Source organism: Mobula birostris, chromosome 1 (genome assembly GCF_030028105.1).
Source record: "Mobula birostris isolate sMobBir1 chromosome 1, sMobBir1.hap1, whole genome shotgun sequence".
In the NCBI taxonomy this organism is placed as follows: Eukaryota; Metazoa; Chordata; class Chondrichthyes; order Myliobatiformes; family Myliobatidae; genus Mobula; species Mobula birostris.
The window spans coordinates 77,932,753-77,957,104 of NC_092370.1; the positions used below are offsets into that span (position 1 = coordinate 77,932,753).

The 24,352-nt window shown below is 43.1% G+C and overlaps 1 protein-coding gene across 2 annotated transcripts in view; it reads right to left on the reverse strand.

Moving 5' to 3' along the window:
• LOC140200451 (carbohydrate sulfotransferase 9-like) overlaps window positions 1-23,430 on the reverse strand; it is a 70,738-nt gene extending 47,308 nt beyond the window's left edge. The window contains exons 1-3 of one of the 2 annotated variants that reach the window (XM_072263922.1): window positions 23,276-23,430; window positions 15,092-15,170; window positions 2,923-3,110 (exon numbers count right to left, since the gene is read on the reverse strand). In XM_072263922.1, the coding sequence (XP_072120023.1) occupies window positions 2,923-3,067 (145 nt within the window). In that variant the 5' untranslated portion in view covers window positions 3,068-3,110; window positions 15,092-15,170; window positions 23,276-23,430. The remainder of the gene's footprint in view (window positions 1-2,922; window positions 3,111-15,091; window positions 15,171-23,275) is intronic. The other variant, XM_072263831.1, reaches the window with a different exon arrangement.
• Window positions 23,431-24,352: the final 922 nt, after the last annotated feature.

Here is a 24,352-nt window from a genome sequence, read left to right on the forward strand (position 1 = left end):
GACATGGCTTTAAGGTAAGGGGTAGGAAGTTCAAGAGGGATATTAGAGGAAGGTTTTTCACTCAGAGTGGTTGGCACGTGGAATGCACTGCCTGAGTCAGTGGTGGAGGCAGATACACTGGTGAAATTTAAGAGACTACTGGACAGGTATATGGAGGAATTTAAGGTGGGGGTTATATGGGAGGCGGGGTTTGAAGGTCGGCACAACATTGTGGGCTGAAGGGCCTGTACTGTGCTGTACTATTCTATGTTCCATGTATTCTCTGGAGTTCAGGAGAATGAGGGGGGGATCTCATTAAAACATTCTGAATGTTAAAAGGCCTGAGCAGATTAGATATGGCAAAGTTATTTGCCATGGTAGGGGAGTCTAGAACTACAGAGCACAACTTCAGGATTGAAGGACGTCCTTTTAGAACTGAGATGCGGATAAATTACTTTAGCCAGAGGGTGGTAAATCTGGAATTTGTTGCCATGAGCAGCTGTGGAGGCCAAGTCATTGGGTGTATTTAAGGCAGAGATAGATGGGTTCTTGATTAGCCAGGGCATCAAAGGGTATGGGGGGAAGGCAGGGGAGTGGGGATGACTGGAAGAATTGGATCAGCCCATGACTGAATGGCGGAGCAGACTCAATGGCCTACTTCTGCTCCTATATCTTATGGTCTTAAATTCCATTTGTCCTTTTGCAGCCCATTTTCCCTGCTGGTCAAGATCGTGCTGAAAGCTTTGCCTTGGCACTTTCAATGAAGGAGTTCACAATTTCTTGTGGTCTTCTGTAGAGCAGTTACCATAACAAGTGGTAATGCATCCATACAGGATACTTTCTATGGTGCATCTGTAAAAATTGGTGAGGGAAATTAAAGAAATTAGGAAAAGGGTTTCACTCAGTGACTACAATCTGCAGCTCACTGCCTGAAAGGGTGGTGGAGTTGAAACCCTCTCATTATTTAAAATGCAACAGGATCCGGCACCAGATGTCCCCTAACCCACAAGACCATGGATTGCCCAACTAATTAATAGCTAACAGGCAGGGACATAATGTGCCAAATAGTCTCTTCCTGATGGTCTGCTTTCCCCTTCATAAATGAAGCATGCACTATTAAAAAATTCAATGCTGGAAGAACTCTCTGAGTCGGACAGCATCTGTGGAGGAAAAGAGTACAAGTGCACATTTCTGGTCAAGCTGCTACCTTGAGCCAAGACTGAGAAGGAAGAGGAATGATTGGTCGTGCATAGCAGTAAGAAGGTTTACAGTGAGGTGACCAGGTGTATCCCTATACCTAACAAACACCAGTACTTTCCAGAGCTACCTTAACCCACTGACCCGGTGGTTCAGGCATTTTAACTCACTAACTCTTCCCCACAACACAATGGCTGTAGTGTTCACTGGTTATGCATTCTGTATTATATAGAACCTCTCCTACTGTTATCATAAAGCACAATATAACATCAACCAGCAGCATTTCTCTTTCTGTCTGGGCAGCTTCCATTCATTGGGAATTAATATCATATTCAGCAGTTTCAGGTAACTCACTTTCCCTGTGTACCAGAACCTGCTGATTCTGCTGTTGATAACCAGGGACTTGTAAGTAGTTCGATAATACTGACTCTTCGAATAGTACTGGCGACGCAGTACTGAAGGGGTTAATGTAATGCTATCACAGCCCCAGCAATCCAGGTTCAGTTCAGCCATTGTCTGCAAGTAGTTTGAACGTTCTCCCTGTGACTGCATGGGATTCCTCCTACATCACATAGACGTACAGGTTAGTAGGATAATTGGCCACATGGGTGTAATTGAGTGGCACGGTCTCATTGGGCCAGAAGGTCCTGTTTCTGTGCTGTATCTCTAAATAAAAAATAAATAAACAAGTAGAGTAAGGAACTGACCTTTTAGCTCACAAAGGCTGCGCCAAACATTATACTGAATTAAACCAAATCTCTTCTGCGTACACATAGTCCATATCCCAAGACCTGCATACTCATGAAGCTATCTGAAAATCTCTTAAACACAACTATCATATCTGCCTCCACTATGATCCCGGGCAACCATTCCAAGCTCCCACCGCTCTGTGTAAAAAAAAAACTTGTCCTACATATCTCCCTTAAGCTTCTCATTCGCACTTTAAATGCATGTACTTGACATTTCTATGGTAGGACAAAGATTCTGACCATCTACCCTATTTATGCACCTCATAATTTTACAAACTTCTATCAGATTTCCCCTCAGTCTCCAATACTCCAGAGAAAAACACACAAGCTTAACCAACCTCTCCTTCCCTCGAATCCACACAGCATCTGGCAGAACTCCTGAGCACCTCTATATCCCTCTTATAATGGAGTGACCAGAAAGGCACACAAGTTTTTTGAATTGCACTCTTTGGTTTTACCCGCCTGACCTACTGTGAATTTCCTGCAGATCTGAATTTCACAGATTTTATATTTTTTTGTAGTTTTCCCTCTCGCATACACAAACAGACACACTCTCCATCACTCTCATAGTCTCTCACTCTTTTATTTCACACACTCCCTCTCTCGCACTCACTGCTCTCAATAATCATCTGACCATCAGTTTATCACCATAGCAATCCCACCTTAACCCTTTGCGCTATCCATCCCTCCTCCACCCTCTTAAGACCACCTTTCTTCGCCCTCTTTTCCCAGTTCTGATCAAGGGCCTCCAACCTGAAACATTAGCTCTGCTTCTCTCTCCACAGATACTGTCAAGTGCTCCTACCATTTGCTGATCTTTAAAACATTGATGAACATGAAGCAGTTACCTCCATTGCCAGCCATTCTAAGATCCATGCATGTGAGATGTTAGGCATGGACTGGGCGGACCATAAGATCTGTTTCTGTGTGGTCCGACTCAATGTAGCTAGCTTGAAATTATAGCCCAGTTTCTTGCAAGCAAACCCCAGTGACTAACCTGGAGACTGCTCTTCAATCTGTGCTTGAAGGTACACGAAGAATAGCAGACCCACGCATCCAAAAAACAGGACAGACAGGAAGATGTGTCTCAGTTTCATGTCTTTAGCCAAGTCTTTAGTGTAGCATCGTCTTCTTCGCATCATGGCACCTCATCTTCAGTCTCTCATTCCCCTCTCTGGGTGAGTTCTGGTAACACAGGATACAAAGCTTACTAACCAAACACAGCATGCAGAGGTTTGGAAACATGTTAAGAAGCAAAACAATTAGCCTGGATATCTCACTGGGTTCCATAACAATTAATTACAAGATGGTATTGTAGTTTACTTGGCGACTCATTTGAACACAGCAAGCTCCCACTATATGATAAGCTGCCATGTAATTTATGCTACTGTGGCCAACCCTTGGATTGATGCCTCTTCAGTCACCTTCTATGTCTAGATGAGTTAAGTGCCCATCTAGACACTTCATCAGTGTCAGTGACTCTGCTTCCACCCCCCTCTCAGCCGGTGTATTCCAGTTACTCACCTCTCAGGGTGAAAAAAAGTCACCTTAAAATCTCTTTCCTCTTATTCTGTATCCTCTAGTTTTATCTACCTCTGGATATTGCTATGCTTGTGGGGATTGTTGGTATGCTATACTGCACCAACGTACAATTTTTGGCTAAAATAATGACGTAAAATCATGCATTTTTACAGCACATTTTGTGACAATAGAAGTTCCAAAGCACATCCGAAGTTGGATCGGCACTGTCATTTTGAAAACACCAGTGGCCGATTAGGTCTCACAAACACCAATCAGGCAGTGACCAGGTAATATTCACGATTTTCCGGAGAAATGCCAGTGATTTCACAGGGAACTGCTGACATTTCTGTCCATAAGCATGAAGAAATTCAGAGTATTTCATTGAGGTTTCCCCTCAGCTATAGTTGACAGAGCCTTTAACTGTGACTCCTCTATTTCTGGATTCCTGCTCTTGTTGGGCTGAAGGGCCTGTTTCTGTACTGAATGAATCTCACTCTCTTCTCTAATTGGCATTCTGAATGGTCTACTCCCTTCCTGGTTTGCTTTACCATCTCTACCCTACTGCACCCCTCAGGGCACCTTCCGAATCAGCCAAGGTCAAAGGATATTGACAATCAGTGACAAGAGATGTGACTTCTTCTATTTTCCGTCTTCCCTCCCTACCATGCAGACCTACATAGGCCTTCCAACCGAAACAACGGCTCACTTGCACCTCAGTTTAGCACACTGCATTTGGTTCTCACAATCTGGCCTCCTTTACACTGACAAAAGCAAAGGAAGACTGAGTTATTGATCTGCAGATCACCTCAACTCAATCCAGTGTTCTAGCCATATTCTCAAACCTTTCATTCTACCTCTTACATTTGTGTTTTTGTACTTGTCGCTGTATTTATTGGTAGATTTATTGTTGTTTTCATGTACACTGTTTACTCTGTGAGTTTCATGTGAGCAAGGAATTTCACTGCACCCTGGTGCGTGATGATAAACTTATCTCAGAGCCTGTATCTGACAAGGTTCCAGTCCCCAGTTCTCGTCCTCAGTGGAGTGTGGAAGCTGGTTGAATATTTTTCAGGCAGAGATAGTTGGATTGTAGATAAGCAAGTGGATGAAAGATTACCAGGATCAATCAACAGGAATGCAGAGATGAAATACAATCTTACTTGCACTGGACTCTGTGACAGTAACACCATATTCTGCATTGTTTTCCTACAGATGAGATACAATCTATCTGCACTGCACCTTGTGACAGTAACACCATATTCTGCATTGTTTTCCTTTACTATCTCAATCCACTTACGTATGGAATGATCTGTCTGGATGGCATGCAGACAAAGTATTTTTAAAACTATATCACAGCATGTAACAATCACAAGACACTTTCAATCAGATCGTCCACAATCTTACCGAATTGGGAAGCAAAATTGAAAGGCTGAATTGAATCTCCAAATTGCATGTATATTCATTTAAATTCAAGGATCACATTACTGGAAACTTCAATACCATACAATATCAATGCTGATGCTTTATCTAAAAGCAGCCAGGAGCTATATTATTACCCACTATGTTAAGAGTTAATTTCTTTTCCATTTTAATTTTCTTCTTCAGACTCGCATGCGTAAAGAAAAAGGTATGGATTACTGTCGGACGTCACCATGAATGCGTGGCACGCTGTTTTCTCCTTTTCAATATGTGTTTTTAGTCTGATCATCTGGACGGCATATTCAGGAGGCATGCTTGCTTCTAGAATAATGCAAATGCTTCGCAGATGTTTAGCTGGTTCGCTAAATATTTCAGCATGCCTCAACATGTAAATAGGAAAGGTAATGTCTTAAAAATAAACAGTACCTCTGTGTCCATAGTTGGCAGCGTTCAAGGCACTATGGAGGCAATGTCAGCTGGTGCTTTCCTTATCTGGAATTCACCATCCCACGCCCACCCCCCCCAATCCTGAAACATCGACAATACTGTCCCCACCCCACAGATGCTGCCTGACCCACGGGTCCCTCCAGTGTACCTCACCAATATCTTTCAGCGCCATTTCACAAGAAGAATGGTAGCGTTGTTGCTATGTTATAGCGCAGAATCTGGAGGTTCACTGGGTCCACGGACACAGGAATAAAAGTCTGTTTGGTCAGACTGTCACAATGTATCCTCCTTCAATGAGTTACCATTTTTTTATTATTTAGTATTGTCGTGTGTACCAGGGTAAAGTGAAAAAACTTTGTTTTGCATGCCATCAAAACAGATCACTTCATCAGTACAGATCAATACACTGAGGTAGTACAAGGGAACCAATGACAAAGTGCAGAATAAAGTGTTACAGTTACAGAAAGTGCAGTGCAGGGAGACAAGAATGTGTACGATCAGGAGTCCACCTCATTGTACAAGGGGACCATACAATAGTCTTACAGCAGCAGGATAGAAGCTGTCCTCCAGCCTGGTGGTAGTGGGGAGAGGAAGAGAGAGAACGTCTGGGATGGGTAGAGTTATTTCACTTGCTTTGCTGAGCCAGTGGGAAGTGCAGACAGGATGGAGGCTGGGTTCCATGATCTACTGAACTCGACAACTCACTATAGTTTCTTTTGGTCACAGGCAGAGCAGCTGCATACCAAGCTATGATGCAGGCAGTTAGGATGCTCTCAATGTGCATCGTTAAAAATTGGTGGGAGTCAGAGGGGTCATGCTAAATTGCTCGAGCATCCTGAGGCAACAGAGATGCTGGTGTGCTTTCTTAGCCATGAAGCTCTGTGGTTTGACGCCGATTAGTGATGTTTACATCCAGGAACATAGTGCTCTGCTTATACCCTTTTCTCTTTGCTACTGTCAGGCAGAAGGCCTGAAGCTCTACAGCATGAGGTTCAGAAACAACTACTTTCCCACAACCATCAGGTGCTTGAACCTCCTGCACAACCCAAACGCTAGCTGAACAACAGAACAATACAGACCACTTCTTCCACTTGTATTCAATTGAGTCTTCTTTTCTGAACTAAAGTCTTGCTGTTGAACAAGTGTATTCCACCCCCCTGCCCCCCTGCTCACAGTATGGGATAATTGTACAAGTTATGTTCTGCATGTTGTCTGTGTCCATATTGCTGCTGCAGGCAAGTTCTCCACTGTACCTGTACTTCACCAGACTTGTGCCAATGACAATGGGTTCAGCTTGGATTACAAATTGAGTCATTCTTTGAATATCATGCAGTGTTGGTCTCTCCCACCCTGCAGTCACTCAGGATCTCTGTGCTGCTCCAGTTCCAACACTCCTGCATTAGCAGCTGTACCTCCAACTGCACGGGGCCTCGAGCTCTGGAAGTCTCCCCTGTAATTCTCTGCCTCTCCTTCACGACCACCCCCTGGTCAAGGTTTGGTTCCTCATCTCAGAGCAGATATTGTGGCTGAACGTTAGTTTTGTTTGACGATGGCATCTGCCAGAATGATTTGAGATATATTACTTTAAATACAACATTGAGTAGAGGTCAACAAGCTGGAAATATGGCTGCCTCAATGAGGCAGAATTTTCCAGTGTTAGGGAACTGAACAATTAGCAAGGTGAAGAAGAAAATCACAGATGGGAACGTAATCCCATATCAAAATATATCTCCAGTAACTGATCTTAAGTATGACTCAACACTAATTAGGCTGGATAAGACTGTGATGTTAGCAAGTGAGAAAACTGCACATTTATAACTGCCAGTGATACTCAGCATATCAATGCAGTCACGAGGAAGTCACATTGGCAGCTTTGCTTCACTAGGAGTGAGGGAAGATTCAGTATTTCACCGAAATTTCTCTAGACGTGCAGTGAAGAGCATTCTGACTGGTTGCATCACAAGCCGGTACAGAGGCTCCAGATAACAGGATCGCAAGAGGCTGCAGAGTGTTGTAGACACGGTCAGCTCCATTGTGGACATGATCCTCCCACCACCGAGGGCACGGCCCTCCCACCACCACCGAGGGCACGATCTTCCCACCACTGTGGGCATGATCCCCCCACCACCGTGGGCACGATCCAACCACCACCACCACTGTGGGCACAATCCTCCCACCACTGTGGGCACAATCCTCCCACCACCGTGGGCACAATCCTCCCACCACCGTGGGCACAATCCTCCCACCACCGAGGACAAGAAGGTGGCATCCATCACCAGGACCCTTACCATTCGGAACATGCCTTCTTCTCGTTGGGGAGAAGGTACAGGAGCCTGAAGACCCCACAGAAGAAGAACAGCTTCTTCCCCTCCGCCTTCAGATTTCTGAATGGTCCATAAACATTTCCTTTTTTTTTTTTTTGCACTACTTATTTTGGAATTTATAGTAATCTTATTTCTTTGCACTGTACCGCTGCTGCAAAATAACAAATTTCCCATCACCGAAGTCAGTAAGAAACCGGATTCAGATTCAGTATTGGAATTAAATCAAATCATCCCTTCCTTTTAAATTTCATTACAAGATTGCTCCTCATAAGGACATTCAAAGCAGCAAAGGTAAGAGAGGAATCAGAGGAGACCTCTTTCCCTGAAAAGTTGTGATCCCATTGGCTCAGAGCTCCAAAGGCACAGGTTCAAACCTGACCTCGGGTGCTCCTGGGTGGAGTTTGCACGTTTTCCCAATGACCACATGGGTTTTCCCAGGATGCTCTGGTTTTCTCCCACATCCCAAAACCTTGTGGGTTGATAGGTTAATTGGGTCCTATAAATTGCCCCTGGGGATTAGGTGAAAGACAGGAAACTGGAGAATGGTTGGTGTGAGTGTAGTAGATTAAAGGGACACGAATGAGGTAGCGGATGTTCTGAGTGTCCAGTGGGCCAAAAGCCTTCCTTCAATGTCATAAGGAAGTAAGCAATACAGGTATCTGGAATGTGGAGCTTTTTTCCCCCCACATGGAATGATCAAGGTGAAAAGTTGAAGGGAGTCTGTGGATTTAGTAGTGGAATAAAGGACTGAGACAACAGCATCACACAAACCAGCCTCCTCTCCATTGGATCTGTCCATACTTCTTACTGCCTTGGGAAAACAGCCAGCATAATCAAAGACTGCTCCCATGCCAGTCCTTCCTTCTCCCCTTCCCATCGAGCAAAAGACACAATATCCTGAGAACACATTATCAAGCTCCAGGACAGCTTCTGTCCCACTGCTATCAGACCCTTGAACGGACCTTGCAAACTCTGACCATGAATTCTTCATCTCCCAATCTACTGTACCTCATTATGATCTTGCATCTTATTGTCTACCTGCACTGCACTTTCTCTGCAACTGTAACACTATATTGTGCATTGTTTTCCTTTTATTACCTCAATGTATTTACAGTACGTATGGAATGGTCAATCCAGATGGCAAGTCAGCAAAAGCTTTTTGCATGCAATATAATAAAATGGATACTGAAAGACCTGGGTGGAATGGACATGGAGAGGATATTACCATTGTGGAGAGTCTAGGAGCTGAGGGCACAGCTGCAGAATAAAGGGACGCCCCTTTAGAACTAAGATCAGGAGGAGTTTCTTCAGCCAGGAGGTGGTGAGTGTGGAATTTGTAGCCACAGAGGACTGTGGAGGCCATCAGAGACTATTTAAGGAGGAGATTCGTGATTGGCAAGGGGATTATATGGTAAGGGGAGAATTCAAGAGAATGGGGTTGGAAAGAATAAAATTTGCCAAGATGGCAGAGCCTAATTCTATTCCTGTATCTTGGCAATTTAGGGACTAAAGCAATTACCAATTTATGGTGCTCCAAAGTTTAATATCCCATTGGTGTCAGAGGCTGTATCTCAGTACACGTGACAATAGTAAAAGTAAAACAGCATATGCTGGATGGGGATTGATACAGACCAGACAGACGAATGGCTTGTTAATTTGACATCAACAAGAAAACCTAACTAGGATATAGTTCGAGAAGGATTGATGTAACATTTACAGCCAGTTCTCAGTTGGCACAGAGAGTTAGGGAGAACACAAGAAGGTGCCAAGCTACTTGCTGTTACCTTCACCTGGAGGATTTAGGTCACTGCTGGTCAGCAGATCCTCCTATATTGGCCTACTGTCCAGCTAGTTTAAAGAAACGTTCAAGCCAATTGTCAGAATCAGAATCTGAATTAGTTTAATTATCACAAAGACGAGAAAATCTGCAGATGCTGGAAATCCAAAACAACACACAAAATGCTGCAGGAATTTGCCAGGCCAGGCAGCATCTATGGATAAGAGTATGGACTGTGTTGGTTGTTGACACAGATGATATATTTTACTGTATTTTTTAATGTACATGTGACAAATGTTAGGTTCTTTTTTAAAGAAAAAACACCAGGCTGCCATTTATTGATTATAGCTTGGCATTTGACACCATCATCCTGAGTATTAACCAACAAGCTTCTAAACCCGTACCTACTTCTGCAACTGGATCCTCAACTTCCTCACCAAGAGACCACAGTCAGTAAACATCAGCGATGACACCTCTTCCTCACTGATAATCAATGCATACGTACTTCAAGGTAGGTGCTTAGCCACTACGTTATTCTCTCTACACTCATGACTGTGTGGAAAAGCACTACTCAAAAGCCATCCTTTGTTGGTAGAATCTCAGTTGACGACAAGGAGACATACAGGAGAGAGATAGATCAGATGATTGAATGGTGTTGCAACACTAATCTCTCACTCAACATCAACAAGACAAAGGATTTGACCGTGAACTTCAGGAAGGAGAGGTTGCGAGGACATGTACCAGTCCTCAATGAGGGATCAGTAGTGGAAAGGGTGAGCAACTTCAAGTTCCTGGATGTCAGTATCTCTGAGGATCTATCTTGGGCCCAACCCATTACTGTATTCATGAAGAAGGCAATGTCAGCACCTCCATTTCATTAGGAGATTGAGAAGCTTTGGTACCTCACCAAAGACTTTTGTAACTTTCTATAGAGATACACTGGAGTGTATTCAGACTGGTTACATCACCGCCTGGTGTGGAGGCTTTAAAGCACAGGACCATGGAAGGTTGTAGACTCAGCCAGCTCCATCACAAGCACAACCCTCCCCACCAATGAGGTGCTGCCTCGAGAAGGTGTCATCCATCACTTTGGACCCTCGTCACCTGGAACATGTCCTTTTCTCATTACTACCATCAGGGAGGAGGTGCAGAAGATAAAAGACACGTAATGATTCAGGAACAACTTCTTCCCCTCCAATCACCATTATTTCTGAGCAGTGCACTGTTATTCAAGAAAAGAAGATCAGCTTTATTTGTCGCATGTACATCAAAAAACTCAGAGAATGCATTTGTGTCAAATCAAGTCAGTGAGGATTGTGCTGAGCAGCCCACAAGTTTCATCACATTTCCGGCACCAACTCAACGTGCCCACAACTCACCAAATCTAACTGTACTTCTTTAGAATGTGGGAGGAAACCAGAGCATCTGGAGGAAACCTACGGGGTCACATGGAGAACTTACAAACACCTTCCAGACAGTGACAGGAATGAAACCCTGATTGGTGATTGCTGATACTGTAATAGTGTTCTCTATCATTCTACCATTCTTTATTGTGCACTATTTCAACTCTTTGCACTGCACTTCAGCAAAACAACACATTTCACTCCATACTAACAAATCTGATTCTGATTCCGCTTCACTATGCCCTGAGAACTCCCCTCCTCCAACTCCTGGATTTCCATTGCTCCAGCTCAAGCTTTGCCTTCAGCTCCGCAGGCCCAGTCATCCCCAATTCCTTTCTAAAACACCTCCAGCTCCTTCTCATTTCCTTTAAGATACTTCTGTTGCTTGGTTGTGACTATCTGACCTCACTCACATGATGGCTCCTTAAGATCTTTCACCATGGTAATGGCAATCCACTTAGTACAACTCTTGTTCAGTATGAAATCCTAGAAGTTATTTGGCTCAAGAGGACTTGTTGGTTATTAAGGGAATTAATCCACATTACAAATTAAGCAGCTGCTTCTGGGGTTACCGAACACTTCCAGTGATGATGTAGGTTGGTGCAGATACTCCAGCTGCTACTTCACAGTTCCAGTGATCCACGCTCAACCATGCCAAAGGCGAGTTTGCTTATTCTCCTGTGACTGTGTGGGTTTCTCACAACCTCCCACATCCCAAGTCTGGTGGAATATAAACAGCACAGCACAGGAACAGGCCTCTCAGCACACAATTTCTGCACCGAACACAATGCTGAATTAAACAAAGGCATTTCTTCCGCCTGTACATAATTCACGCCCCTCCATTCCCTGTATCTCATCTGTCTGTCTAACAGTCTCTTAAGCATTACCATCGTATCTGCCTCCTTTAAACTTCCACCCCATCCAACACATTAAATCCAAGTCCTCTAGTATTTGACATTTCTACCCTTGGAGAAAGATTCTGACTGTCTACCCTATCTATGCCTCTTATAATTTTATAAACTTCCATCAGGTCTTTCCTTGGCCTCCAGCACTTCAGAGAAAACAATACAAGTTTGCCCAACTGCTTAATGTTCATTAATAGTGTGAAAGACATTTTATAAATTCCAATCTTTATTCTTTTTATATTTCCACTTTGAGGGATCTTTATATCCACTTAAAACCTTATACTTAGTAGGGACCCAAAGTTTTTATACTCAACCATGAACCTTTACATATCTTGCAATACCTACAGTAACCTACAGGGGGCTTCAGTGACTGGAGGGCTTGGGTTATAAGGAGGGACTGGACAAGCTGGGATGGCTTTCCCTGCAGTGTAGGCAGGTGAGGAGTTACTTTATTGAGGTTTATGAAATTATGAGGGCCATAGATACTGTACATGGTCACAGACTTATTTTTTCTCAGGGAAGAGACATGGATCTAAGACAAGACTGGAAAGGTTTAAGGGACAAGTTTTTCCACACAGAAGGTGGCGGGTATATGGAATGAATTGCCAAAGGAAGTGGTAGAGACGGTACAGTTACTGTGTTTAAAAGATATTTGGGCAGATTTACAAATAGGAAAGTATCCTGACTGGATGCATCATTGACCAGAATGGCAATTCCAATGCACCAACACAAGAGGCTGCAGAGAGTAGATGGACACAGCATGCTCCAACATGGGCAGAGCCCTCCTCACTAGTGACAGCATCTGCGGAAAGCACCGCCTCAAGAAGGTTGCATCTATCAGCGTGGGTCCCTCCCATCCAGGTCATACCTTCTCCTCATTGCTTCTGTCAGAAGCCTCAAGTCCCACACCACCAGGTTCAGGAACAGGAAACTTCCTACAACTATCAGGTTATTGAACCAACCTGCACAACTCTAAACCTACCTCAGTAATGGAACACTACCGACCAACTCTTGCATTACCGACCAATCTTGCACTACAGTGGACTTGTCTCTGATTGTGTTTTCTCTTTGCTGTCTTGCACTGTATAATTGATGTAGTGTTGTCTATATCATGTGTCTGTGATGCCAGTGTAAGATAGCTTCTCACTGTAGCTATACCTCATTGAACTCATGCACACAACAGAAACTTGACGATCCGCAGTTGAGAAGTAATCCTTTTCTTCACCTTTGATAGGGTGTCACACAGCCTGGGTCGCGACAGGGTGGCACACCGCCACCCGGCCTGGGTTAATTCAGAACCCAAAGTGCTCTCTGTGGGGTATTTACATGCTCTTCCTGTTGGCCACTATGGATTAATCTTTGGCGTAGGTGAGTGGGAGTGGAGGGAGAGGGGATGGGAATGTTAGGTGAAATGGGTTACAGGAAAAGTAAGTGTGTAACTGGCAGGCTCTGTGACTTGAGGGGCTGAACAGCTCCTGTAGTGATTGTGTGGTAGTAATAAATTCTCTGTTTAGACCAAAAAACAACAGGGAAGCAGACTACTGAATTTGTGCCTCTCATGAGCCCTCTCCCACATCTCACCAAAACACCTCTGTCCCCCATGTTTCTCCAGCTTCTCCTCAAACCAATCTCTGACATTCACCTCAACATCTCCCCGCGGCTTCAAACTCCATATTTCTAAGTAGTTTTTAGGCAAATTCCTAACTGGATTATTCAGACACTGACTGTCTTGTGCTGCTGAGCTCAACATTTTATCTGTCCTGGCATGCCAGAACATCACCTTTACCTCATGTCAGTATATTCCAGTTACCACAATCCTGGAAACATCCTCTTCAACTAAAAATAAGCAAAGTACTAATATCATGACCCTTAAATTCACCAGTGATCTTAATGCTGAAACCAGTTACTAAGCGAATCACGATTATTAATTTCCTTCAAAACAGTTCAACGTTTGTACTATTTCAAATCAGTCCCTCGATTAGTATAAAGCCCTCGTAGCTAGGCCATACGCTCTACATTGCAGCAACGGATAACAGTCTAAGGATAAGCAATGAATAAGGATTTAATAGAAAGAGAGGTGACCTCATTTCAACTCATATCTTCTGGGGTTTGACAGACCAGATGTGGGGATGATATTTCACTAGTCTAGAATCACAAGACACAGACTCAAAAAACGGTGGCTGGTCATTTAGGGCTAAGATGAAGTAATTTCTTCATCCAGTGACTGGTAAATCGTTTGAATTCCCTCCTCAAGAGGACTGTGGAGGCTCTATCACTGCATACAATCAAGAGAGAGATTGATAAGATTTTTAGGTATGAAGGTGATCAAGGGATGCGTGGTTAATACAGGGAAGTGATGCCAAGGTAAGTGATCAGCCATGATCACATTGATTGGTAGGACAGGCACGATGGGCCAAATTGCCAGCTGCTGCTTCTATGTCCTCTTGAGTTACAAAAGACAACATAGAAAGTTCAAATGACACTGCACCCTGTGAGTCTGTTATTGAATAAAGAAATTTAGCACAGGAACAGACTCTTTAGCCCACAGTGCCTATGCTAAACTAAATGTCTTCTGCCTGCATATGACTCATACCCTTACATTCCTATACATGCATGTGTCAATCTAAAAGCTCTTAAACACCATTATCAGGGCTACCCCTTAGCAAAGCTTTCTAGATAATTCACCATTAAGTTAGAAATTTAAAAATTTACAAACTTGAACTTTAAACTCTCCCCCTCACCTTAAGTACATGCCCTCTAGCATTTGAGATTTCTGCCCTGGGAAAGAGATTCTGACTGTCTACCCTATGTATGCCTTTCATAATTTTATAAAGTTTGATCAGGTTTCCATTGAGCCTCTGATGCTCCAGAGAAAACAAACCAGGTTTATCTAACCTGTCCTTATAACTTGTACCCTCTAATACAGACAGCATCCTGGTGAACCTCTTTTGCACCCCCTTTAAGCCTCTACCATCCTTCCCTTAATGGGCGGACCAGAACTGCATATAATACTCAAGAACCACCCTCTGGGTAAAAATAATTGGGAAATCATGTTGTAGCTGCATAAAACTTTTTGGTTATTTGGAGGACAGTGGTTTGTTCTCGTCACTGTACTAAGGGAAAGATGTGGAGGCTTTGGAATGAGTGCATATGTAGTTCACCTGGGTTGGAATGTATTAACTAGGAGAGTTTAAACAAACTTGGATTGTTTTATCTCAAGCAAAGGCTGAGCAGAGACATGATAGAAGTATATCAGAGGCAAAGACAAGGTAGGTGGTAGGAGACTTTTCCCAGGGTAGGAATGTCAAATACTAGGGGGCATACTGTAACTTTTAGGTGAGAGGAGGAAAGTTCAAAGGAGATCCTGTACCTGTTGGGCTGAAGGGCACATTTCATGCAGTACTTCCTTATGAGAACAATGGGACAAAATATTAGGTTCTTCACTTTTCCTAAAAAAAAACAGACAGCATGGTAGGTACTTGGACCAGACTGTTGGGGCAGTGATAGAACAAATATGATAGAGACATTTAGACAGATGAACAGGCTGTGAAGGGAGGGATGTGGATCATGCACAGGCAAATGATATTAGGTTAAAATGGTTTATAGTAGTACAGACATTGTGGACTGAAGGGCTTTTCCCTGTGCTGTATTGTTCCATGTCTAACTCCTTTAACCTCTCCCCCCTCCCCCCCACTTACCTCAAGGAGTTTCACAAAGTTAGGGTTTCAGTCTGGAACATCGACAATTCCTTTCCTCCCACAGATGTTGCCCGATCTACTAAGTTCCTCCAGCAGATTTTCATTCATTCATTTACCATCATTCTACAAAAATCCTGTTTTCTATTCTTCCCCACAACTCTCCAGATGGCACCCTTCACCCACATAATGGGGACAATTTACAGCAGTCAACAAACCCAGCATCCCACACACCTGCTAGAGGAAACAGGTATACCAAAGGTAAACTCGCGAGGTTATAGGGAGAACGAACAACTCCACACAGATAGCACCCAAGTTATGGACTGTCGCCGGGTGTTTTTGGAACTGTGCGATATCTGGAAATTGGTTATAGAACATAGAATCAGAGAGAAGTACAGCACAGAAGCAGGTTCTTCATCTAGTTCTTGCTGAACCATTTAAACCACCTACTCCCATCGACCTGCACCAGGACCATAGCCTTCCACACACAACGTACCTATCCAAATTCCACTTAAATGTTGAAATCGAGCACACATGCACTTATGCTGGCAGTTCATTCCACATTCTCTCAACCCTGTGAGTGAAGCTTCCCGTCATGTTCCCCTTAAAATTTTCACCTTTCACTCTTAACTCATGACTGCCAGTTGTAGTTCCACCCAACCTCAGTGGAAAAAGCCTGCTTGCATTCATCTTACAGTGGCATGGAAAAGTTTGGGCACCCCTGGTCAAAATTTCTGTTACTGTGAATAGCTAAGCAAGTAAAAGATGACTTGATTTCCAAAAGGCATAAAGTTAACGATGACACATTTCTTTAATATTTTAAGCAAGATAACTTTTTTATTTCTATCTTTTACAGTTTCAAAATAACAAAAAAAGGAAAGGGGCCAGGAGCAAAAGTTTGGGCACTCTGCATGGTCAGTACTTAGTAACACCCCCTTTGGCAAGTATCACAGCTTGTAAACACTTTCTGTAGCCAGCTAAGAGTCTTTCAATTCTTGTTTGGGGGGATTTTCGCCCATTCTTCCTTGCAAAAGGCTTCACCTCTTCTCATCTTCAGCTTTTTTACAGACAGTGTGATGTTTGCATCCAGAATTTGCTGGTATTTAATTGAATTAATTCTTCCCTCTACCAGTGAAATGTTCCCTGTGCCACTGGCTGCAACTCAAGCCCAAAGCATGATCGATCCACCCCCATGCTTAACAGTTGGAGAGGGGTTCTTTTCATGAAATTCTGCACACTTTTTTCTCCAAACATACCTTTGCTCATTGTGGCCAAAAAGTTCTATTTTAACTTCATCAGTCCACAGGACTTGTTTCCAAAATGCATCAGGTTTGTTTAGATGTTCCTTTGCAAACTTCTGATGCTGAATTTTGTGGTGAGGACGCAGGAAAGATTTTCTTCTGATGACTCTTCCATGAAGGTCATATTTGTGCAAGTGCTGCTACACAGTAGAACAGTGCACCACCACTCCAGAGTCTGCTAAATCTTCCTGAAGGTCTTTTGCAGTCAAACGGGGGTTTTGATTTGCCTTTCTAGCAATCCTACAAACAGTTTTCTCGGAAAGCTTTCTTAGTCTTCTGGACCTCAACTTGACCTCCACTGTTCCTGTTAACTGCCATTTCTTAATTACAACACAGACTGAGGAAACGGCTACCTGAAAACGCTTTGCTATCTTTTTATAGCCTTCTCCTGCTTTGTGGGCATCATTTATTTTAATTTTCAGAGTGCTAGGCAGCTGCTTAGAGGAGCCCATGGCTGCTGATTGTTGGGACAAGGTTTGAGGAGTTAGGGTATTTCTAAAGCTTTGAAATTTGCATCACCTGGCCTTTCGCAATGATGACTGTGAACAAGCCATAGCCCTAACAAGCTAATTAAAGTCTGAGACCTTGGTAAAAGTTATGTGAGAGCTCAAATCTCTTGGGGTGCCCAAACTTTTGCATGGTGCTCCTTTCCTTTTTTTTTTCACTCTAAGGTCGTACAAAACAAACATAATACACTAATTTTGCTTAAAATGTTGAAAAGAATGTTTCATCTTTAACTTTATGATTTTTGGAGATCAGTTCATCTTCTACTCACTTAACTATTCACAGTAACAGAAATTTTGATGTACCAATATTGCTCACCAGACCTAGAATACCTCGCAATTAAGTGCTGGCCATTTTACCAGCGGCAGGATTTTTCAGCGATCATTTTGGTAGCAGTGTACATTCTAACTCAGACCAATGTCAAACAGGCTCTAAATTAGTGATTCCCAACGGGGGTCCTTACGTGTCCCAAGGGGGCATTAGTGGAAGTAGAAAATGTTGTGTGGTGGGCAGGGGGAGAAAAGCAGAGAGAAAAAAAATTGGTAAGCAGCAACCCTGACTTGAAGCACAAGACCTGACCAACTGTTAGTAGAGCAGGCACTTCCAAAAAAAAAGATAAGGCACTGTAACACAGGAAGAACCATAGCTCTGCAGGCAGTCAGTACTCATAGTCACAATATGTCGGAAAATTGGCACTTTCTTCTGACCTTACCAACCAGACATTATTGGGAATGCACCAAATTAGCAATAGTTCCCCTTAACTCGCAGCATGGAACAAGTTCATGCAATTTGAAAGTTGGCAAGTCAAACCCTTTCAATTTTCTCTACCTTGGCTTCATATGTGCAGTCAAGAGCCAATTTGGGATGAAAGATGGTTAGTCAATCACGCCAACACTAGCTCTATCCTGACTAACATTCAGATTCCAATCTGAATCCTTGTTAATGTAATTTCCCCTCACTGTTCCTTTGTGTGCCACTACCATTATTCCATCCATGTCAACTTGATGCCGTCGTCAACATCCAATAGGCATTCCAAGTTTTTATTAAATTTTTATTTTAATTTAGCCCCATTAATTATAGATAAAGTACAGATAATTATGGATAAATATGTACAGCATGCTCTCTACGAGTTTGAAGGTGGTGAAGCCTTGAATTCTAATTCTGCTAAGAAACGGAACTACAGAAAGTGCATCAATTCAATGCGTTGCATATCTAGAGTATAGTTTTATTCTGTTCCTGTCAGATCAGTGAAGCCCATGTGTCTTATCTGTAATACTGTACTACCTAATGAAGCCATGAAACCATTAAGACTGCAGGAACACTTCCGTAAAAGATACCCTGAGAAGGCTACTTATGGTATTACAGGTGGCCCCTTTTTCCGAACGTTTGCTTTACGACACCTTGCTGTTACAAAAGACGTACATTAGTTACCTGTTTTCGCTAACAGAAGGTTTTTTCACTGTTACGAAAAAAAGGCAGCACGCGCCTGAACAGCCAAGCTCCTCCCCCAGAACTGCATTCTAGCCGGCACTGCTTAAATACATGCTTTATCTCGATTTATTTTGTGCATCCATTAGCAAGATGAGTTCTAAGGTATCAGGAAAGCCTGAAAGAGCTCGTAAGGGTGTTAGCGTAAAACTAGACATAACTAAGCGTTTCGATCGTGGTGAACGAAGTAAGGACATTGTCCACACTTTGACTTGCCTGCATCCATCACTCGCACTATTTAAACGCAGAGAGAGAGAATTCTGAAAGCTGCCGATGTTACTGTTGGTTCTGCTCGTAGCAAAGTGGTCTCTCTTAGTCGGCATCCAATAATGGATAAAATGGAAAGTCTACTGCTTGAGTGGATTGATGGGTGTACAAAGTGTGGTGTTCCGTTAAGTTTTCTTATACTTAAGGAGAAATCAGTCAGTCTTTTTAATAAGCTGAAACAGAAAGCACTGGACGATGATGATGAAAGTGTTGCAAAAGTGGAATTTAAAGGTAGTCATGGGTGGTTTGATCGGTTTCTGAGGCAAGGGCAGATTCATAGTTTAACGTTTACCGGACAGCGTGCTTCGGCTGATACTGAAGCTGTCAAAAAGTTCCCAGCAGAACTGAAGAAAATAATTACAGAAGGTGGTTATTCGTATAAGCATGTGTTTAACTGTAATGAAATTGAAAATTATTGGAAAAAATTGCCGAGCAAGACATTTATTTCAATAGAAGAAAAGCAGGCTAAGGGACACAAGGACAGGTTTATCCTAATGGCTATTATTAACGCCACTGGTGATGCTGTCCTTAAGCCTCTACTAGTGTACCATTCAGAAAATCCGAGGGCACCTAAACGCGTTGATAAGAAAACACTTCCCATTGTGTTCCATTCACATCCAAGTGGTTGGAATACCCAAGTGCTTTTTTCCTGAGTACATGAGTGGATACATTAGTCCTTTTGTTGAAAAATACTGTAGAGAAAATAACCTCGATAATAGGTGTCTTGTGATTGTCGATAATTGTGCTGCTCATCCACCTGGCATTACCGAGTATGGCGGTAACATTCCTGTTGCGTCCTTACCGCCGAATACGACATCGTTGCTGCAGCCTTGTGACCAAGGCCTAATAGCCACAATTAAGGCTTACTGTACGCAACATGTGATGTGTTTTATTGTAAGTGCCATTGACAGAGAGGGCAACTCTGAAGCATCTTTGCGAGAGATCTGGAAAGACTACAATATAAAATTGGCAATCGCCAACATTGGAGATGCTCTCGATAGGCTAACAGTCTCGCTGAGAAATGGCATTTAGAGGAAACTGTGTCCCGAAGCAGTGAATGATTTTAAAGGCTTCGAACCATAAATACGACAATAGTGAGTTTGGCTACTGTACATATATTATTTCTACTTTATATAGGCTGTGTATTTTTATGTGTTATTTGGTATGATTTGGCAGCTTCATAGCTTAAAGGTTACTGGAGAGAGTGTTTCTGCCGAGAGCACTTCCGCCAAGAGTGCTGCTGTGAGATTTTCGCTGCGCTAGACAGCAAGGAAAAGTATTTCTACTTTATATAGGTTGTTTATTTATCATATCATTCCTGCTTTTACTATATGTTACTGTTATTTTAGATTTTATGTGTCATTTGGCATGATTTTGTAGGTTTTTTTTGGGTCTGGAAATGCTCAAAAATTTTTCCCATATTAATAAATGGTAATTGCTTATTCACTTTACGACATTCTGGCTTACGAACCGTTTCATAGGAACGCTCTACCTTCGGATAGTGGGGGAAACCTGTACTCAGTTCCAGAAGATGAAAGAAGCATTTGAAAAGTGTTGCACACTCAAGTCATTTGCCAAGAAAGCTAAAAATGACCTTGATCATGTTCTCATTGCTTCTTATAGCATTTTCAAAATGATAGCAAAGTGGAAAATCTCATACAATTGGTGAAAGATTGGTAATGTCTGCTGTATCAGAAGTGCTCACCACTGTTCTCAAAATGGATACAGTATTTTAAAATCAATTCCTCTGAGTAATAACTCCGTAGCTCATCATATTGACAAAATGAGTGAAGACATTTGGTATCAACTATGCACAGAGCTACAAAAAACTGAATTTGGGATACAACTGGATGAGTCAATTGGGTGAGACAATGAGGCATTGCTAATGGCATATGTACGGTTTATCAAAAATGGAAAGGTTTATGAATAGATTATTTTTTGCAAAAAGAGAAAATCAAATCAACGGAAAATCAATCACTGGTGAGCTCAAAATGTATATAGAGGATAAAAGTATTCAGATTAGGAACATGATTCCTTTTGCAACAGACGGAGAACCATACATGAAAGGATGTCATGCTGGTTTAGTGGCACTTATGAAAAATTAATTTCCAAGTCTGTTTGCAATCCATTGTTTAATTCATTCTCAACATCTTGCAGCCAAAACCCTTAGCCATGACATTTTTCAAGCATGACTCTTGTAATATCTGCTATCAACAAGATTAAAAGCTCATCCATTAAATAGCAGAATATTTTGCCAGTTATACCAAAATAACAATGAAGAGTTTGAACGCTTGCTTCTTCACACTGAAGTGTACTGGCTGCTGCTTAAAATGTTTCTTTGATCTTTTTGACACAGTGGTTGAATTTTTGCTCAGTCGACAAAAGCTTGAGAAACAAGATTGAACCTATGTGGAGATGTGGCATACTTGGCCAATATGACAAAATGAACATTCTAAATATGAAACTGCAAGATAAGAATTTCAATTTAATGCAGACAAAAAGTGTAGTGTCCACTTTTATCTGAAAATTGGAAATACATAAGCAAAACATTGGGAAAATATGTTCTCACAGTATCCCTGCACAGAAAATATGGCACTCTTTCACAGACAGTGATCTGCAAGAGTATTGCTTACACCTGAAGTCACTGAAGAAAAATTTTCAGAATCGATTCAAGGATTTGAATGATCTGGAAATTCTGGACTCTGTAATTAAGCCATTTCTTTGCAAGGTGGAAGAACAGGAAGGGAGCTTGCAAGAAGAAATTATCAAAATTCAGAATGATGAAGCAGCAAAAATGCTTTTCAAAAATGTTGGTTTTTGTGGTATGTGGCTACACTGTCACACAAAGTTCCTGGTCTTTGACAAGCAAACTGCTCTTCATTGCATTTCCATCCTCCTACCTTGTTGAAAGAGGCTTCAGTGCAGTGAACCACATACTCAAAACAGAAACCACTTGGACATTGTTATGTCCTTAGATTACAACCCTGGAGGTTCTGCCTTTTAACTTAGCACCTAACTCCCCAAACTCCTTTTGCAGAACCTCCGCACTCATCCTACCAATGTTACTGGTATCTGCATGGATCACATCCTCTGGCTGTTCACCCTTCCACTTGAGAATGCTGAGGACTCGATCCAAGATGTCCTGGCCCCTGGCACCCAGGAAGCCACATACCAACCAGGAATCTTGTTTTCACCCACAGTACCTCCTGTCCCTTCTACTAACAAACGAATGATCTATCACCACCGTTCACCTCTTCTCCACCCCTTCCCGTGAGTCACAGAGCCAGAGACCTGACCCCAGTGACGTTCCTCTGTTAGGTCATCCTTCCCCCCCCCCCCCAAACAGTGTCCAAAGTGACATACCTGTTGTTGAGGGGGCTGGCCACAGGGGTATTTTGCACTGACACCTTAACCTCTTCCCCCTTCCCGACTGTCACCCAGTTTCCTGTACCTTGGGTGTAACTACCTCTCTCTACGATCTTCTCTCACGCCCTCATCCAGTTCCAGCTGCAACTCCTTAGCACCGAACGACGCTGTGCCAACCTTTTAACCTACTGTGATCAATTTAATACAGTAATTACCTCCTACACAGCCGCTTTTCTTTCATCCTTGTGCCTACCGAAGAAACTTTTAAATGTCCTTATTGTATCAGCCTCTACCACTATCCCTAGCAGTGCGTTTCAGGAACGCAGCACGCCAAGTTAAAAAAAAGTCTGATATCTCCCCTAAACTTTCTTCCATTCCCCCTAAAAGGATGTCCTTTTTTAAAAATCACTCATTGTCGTCCTGAGAAAAAAAGGCGCTGGCTGTCCACTCTACGCCTATAATCTTATACTGTACACCTCTATCAAGTCATCTTTCCATATGGTACCATGGGGATTATGCAGGGACAGAGGGGAAGTGAAGTTGAGGACTGGCATGGGGGAGGGGTGCGATGGGAGAGGGATGGTGGTTGGTGTTTGGTGTTTGGGGGGAGAGAAGCGGAAGCAGTGGTTGGGAAGGAAAGAAGGAATAGTGAGGGAGGGAGAACAGCAGAGGAAACCCCGGTTGAACGGTACCACACTGCACACACAGCTGAGGTCCAAGCACCGTCCTGCATCATTGGGTCAGAATTACAGAGCTCCTCGGGTAAATTCCGGCGAGCAAAGGAGCAGCCCCCGCCCTCCTCCTGACACCGACAGCTCTCCACACAACCCAACCGGGAAGGGAGAGCGTCTGTTCATTCAGTCTCCACGTCGCTAAGAGGAGCCGGGCAGAAAAGATAAGCTGCTTTGTTAGAAACTGATTGCAAATACTCACCAGAACAGGGTTCTTTAAAAGGCACGAAATCCTGGAGCAGCTTCTCTTCGTAAATAAATGAATGTCTAAAACACCTTCCCACTTCTCTTTCTTCTCCTTCCACTTTTTCCCCCCAGAAACTGAAACTTCGGTTGTTCAGGGGGTGGGAAGGATAGAGAGAGGGGCGGGGGTGGGGGATATATCACCTCCAGTGTGGCTGCTGTGTAGCAGCTCGTCGCTCCGACAAAGGCGAGCAGATCCCGGCCACACATCTGCCGCAGGCCAATCAGCACCATAGGCCTCTCCCACGTTCGAGTCTATCCAGTCACGGCCTGGAAAACGGAGAGGAGGCAGCGCCTCACACTAACTAACCACCCGCCTCTTGCGGGCTTTGTTCCGAGAGATGAAACATTATAATGGCAGAAGGTACAAACGCTAATCTTCAGAGGATAAGGTTTCAGGGAACACTGGATTAAAAACAAATTTCATTATAGCTGGATTAAGGCAATTTAAACTCTCAGATGTGACCCTTTTAATATCCCAAAAGCTATCCTCTCGCAAATTAATGTTAAGTGCTCTGATTTTGACATGTCACACAGAGTTAATGAGTTGCCTGCAACTGATACGGTTTAAATATGATGTTATATGAGGCATGAAGCTGCAGAACATAATTGGTAATCACACGCTCTGGATCTTTTCAGTGGTTTCAGGTTCCCTGCCCTCCCCCCATTATCTGACTTCTACCATGGATGTCCAGTCCCCATACACTTCCATCCCCACCATCAGGAAGACCTCAAAGCTCTCCATTTCTTTCGGGACAGCAGACCTAACCTATTCCCCTCCACCAAGTGAAACTTGTCCTCACTCTAAATAATTTCTCCTTTAGCTCCCCCCACTTCATTCAAACAAAAGGTGTAGCCATGGGCACTCACATGGGTCCCAGTCATGCCTGCCTGTTTGTTGGCTACATGGAACAGTCTATATTCCAAGCCTACACTGGTGACCATCCCACACTTTTCCTACGCTACAGCAACGACTGCATTGTGCTGCTTCCTGCACCCATGCTGAACTCGTCAACTTCATCCACTTTGGCTCCAA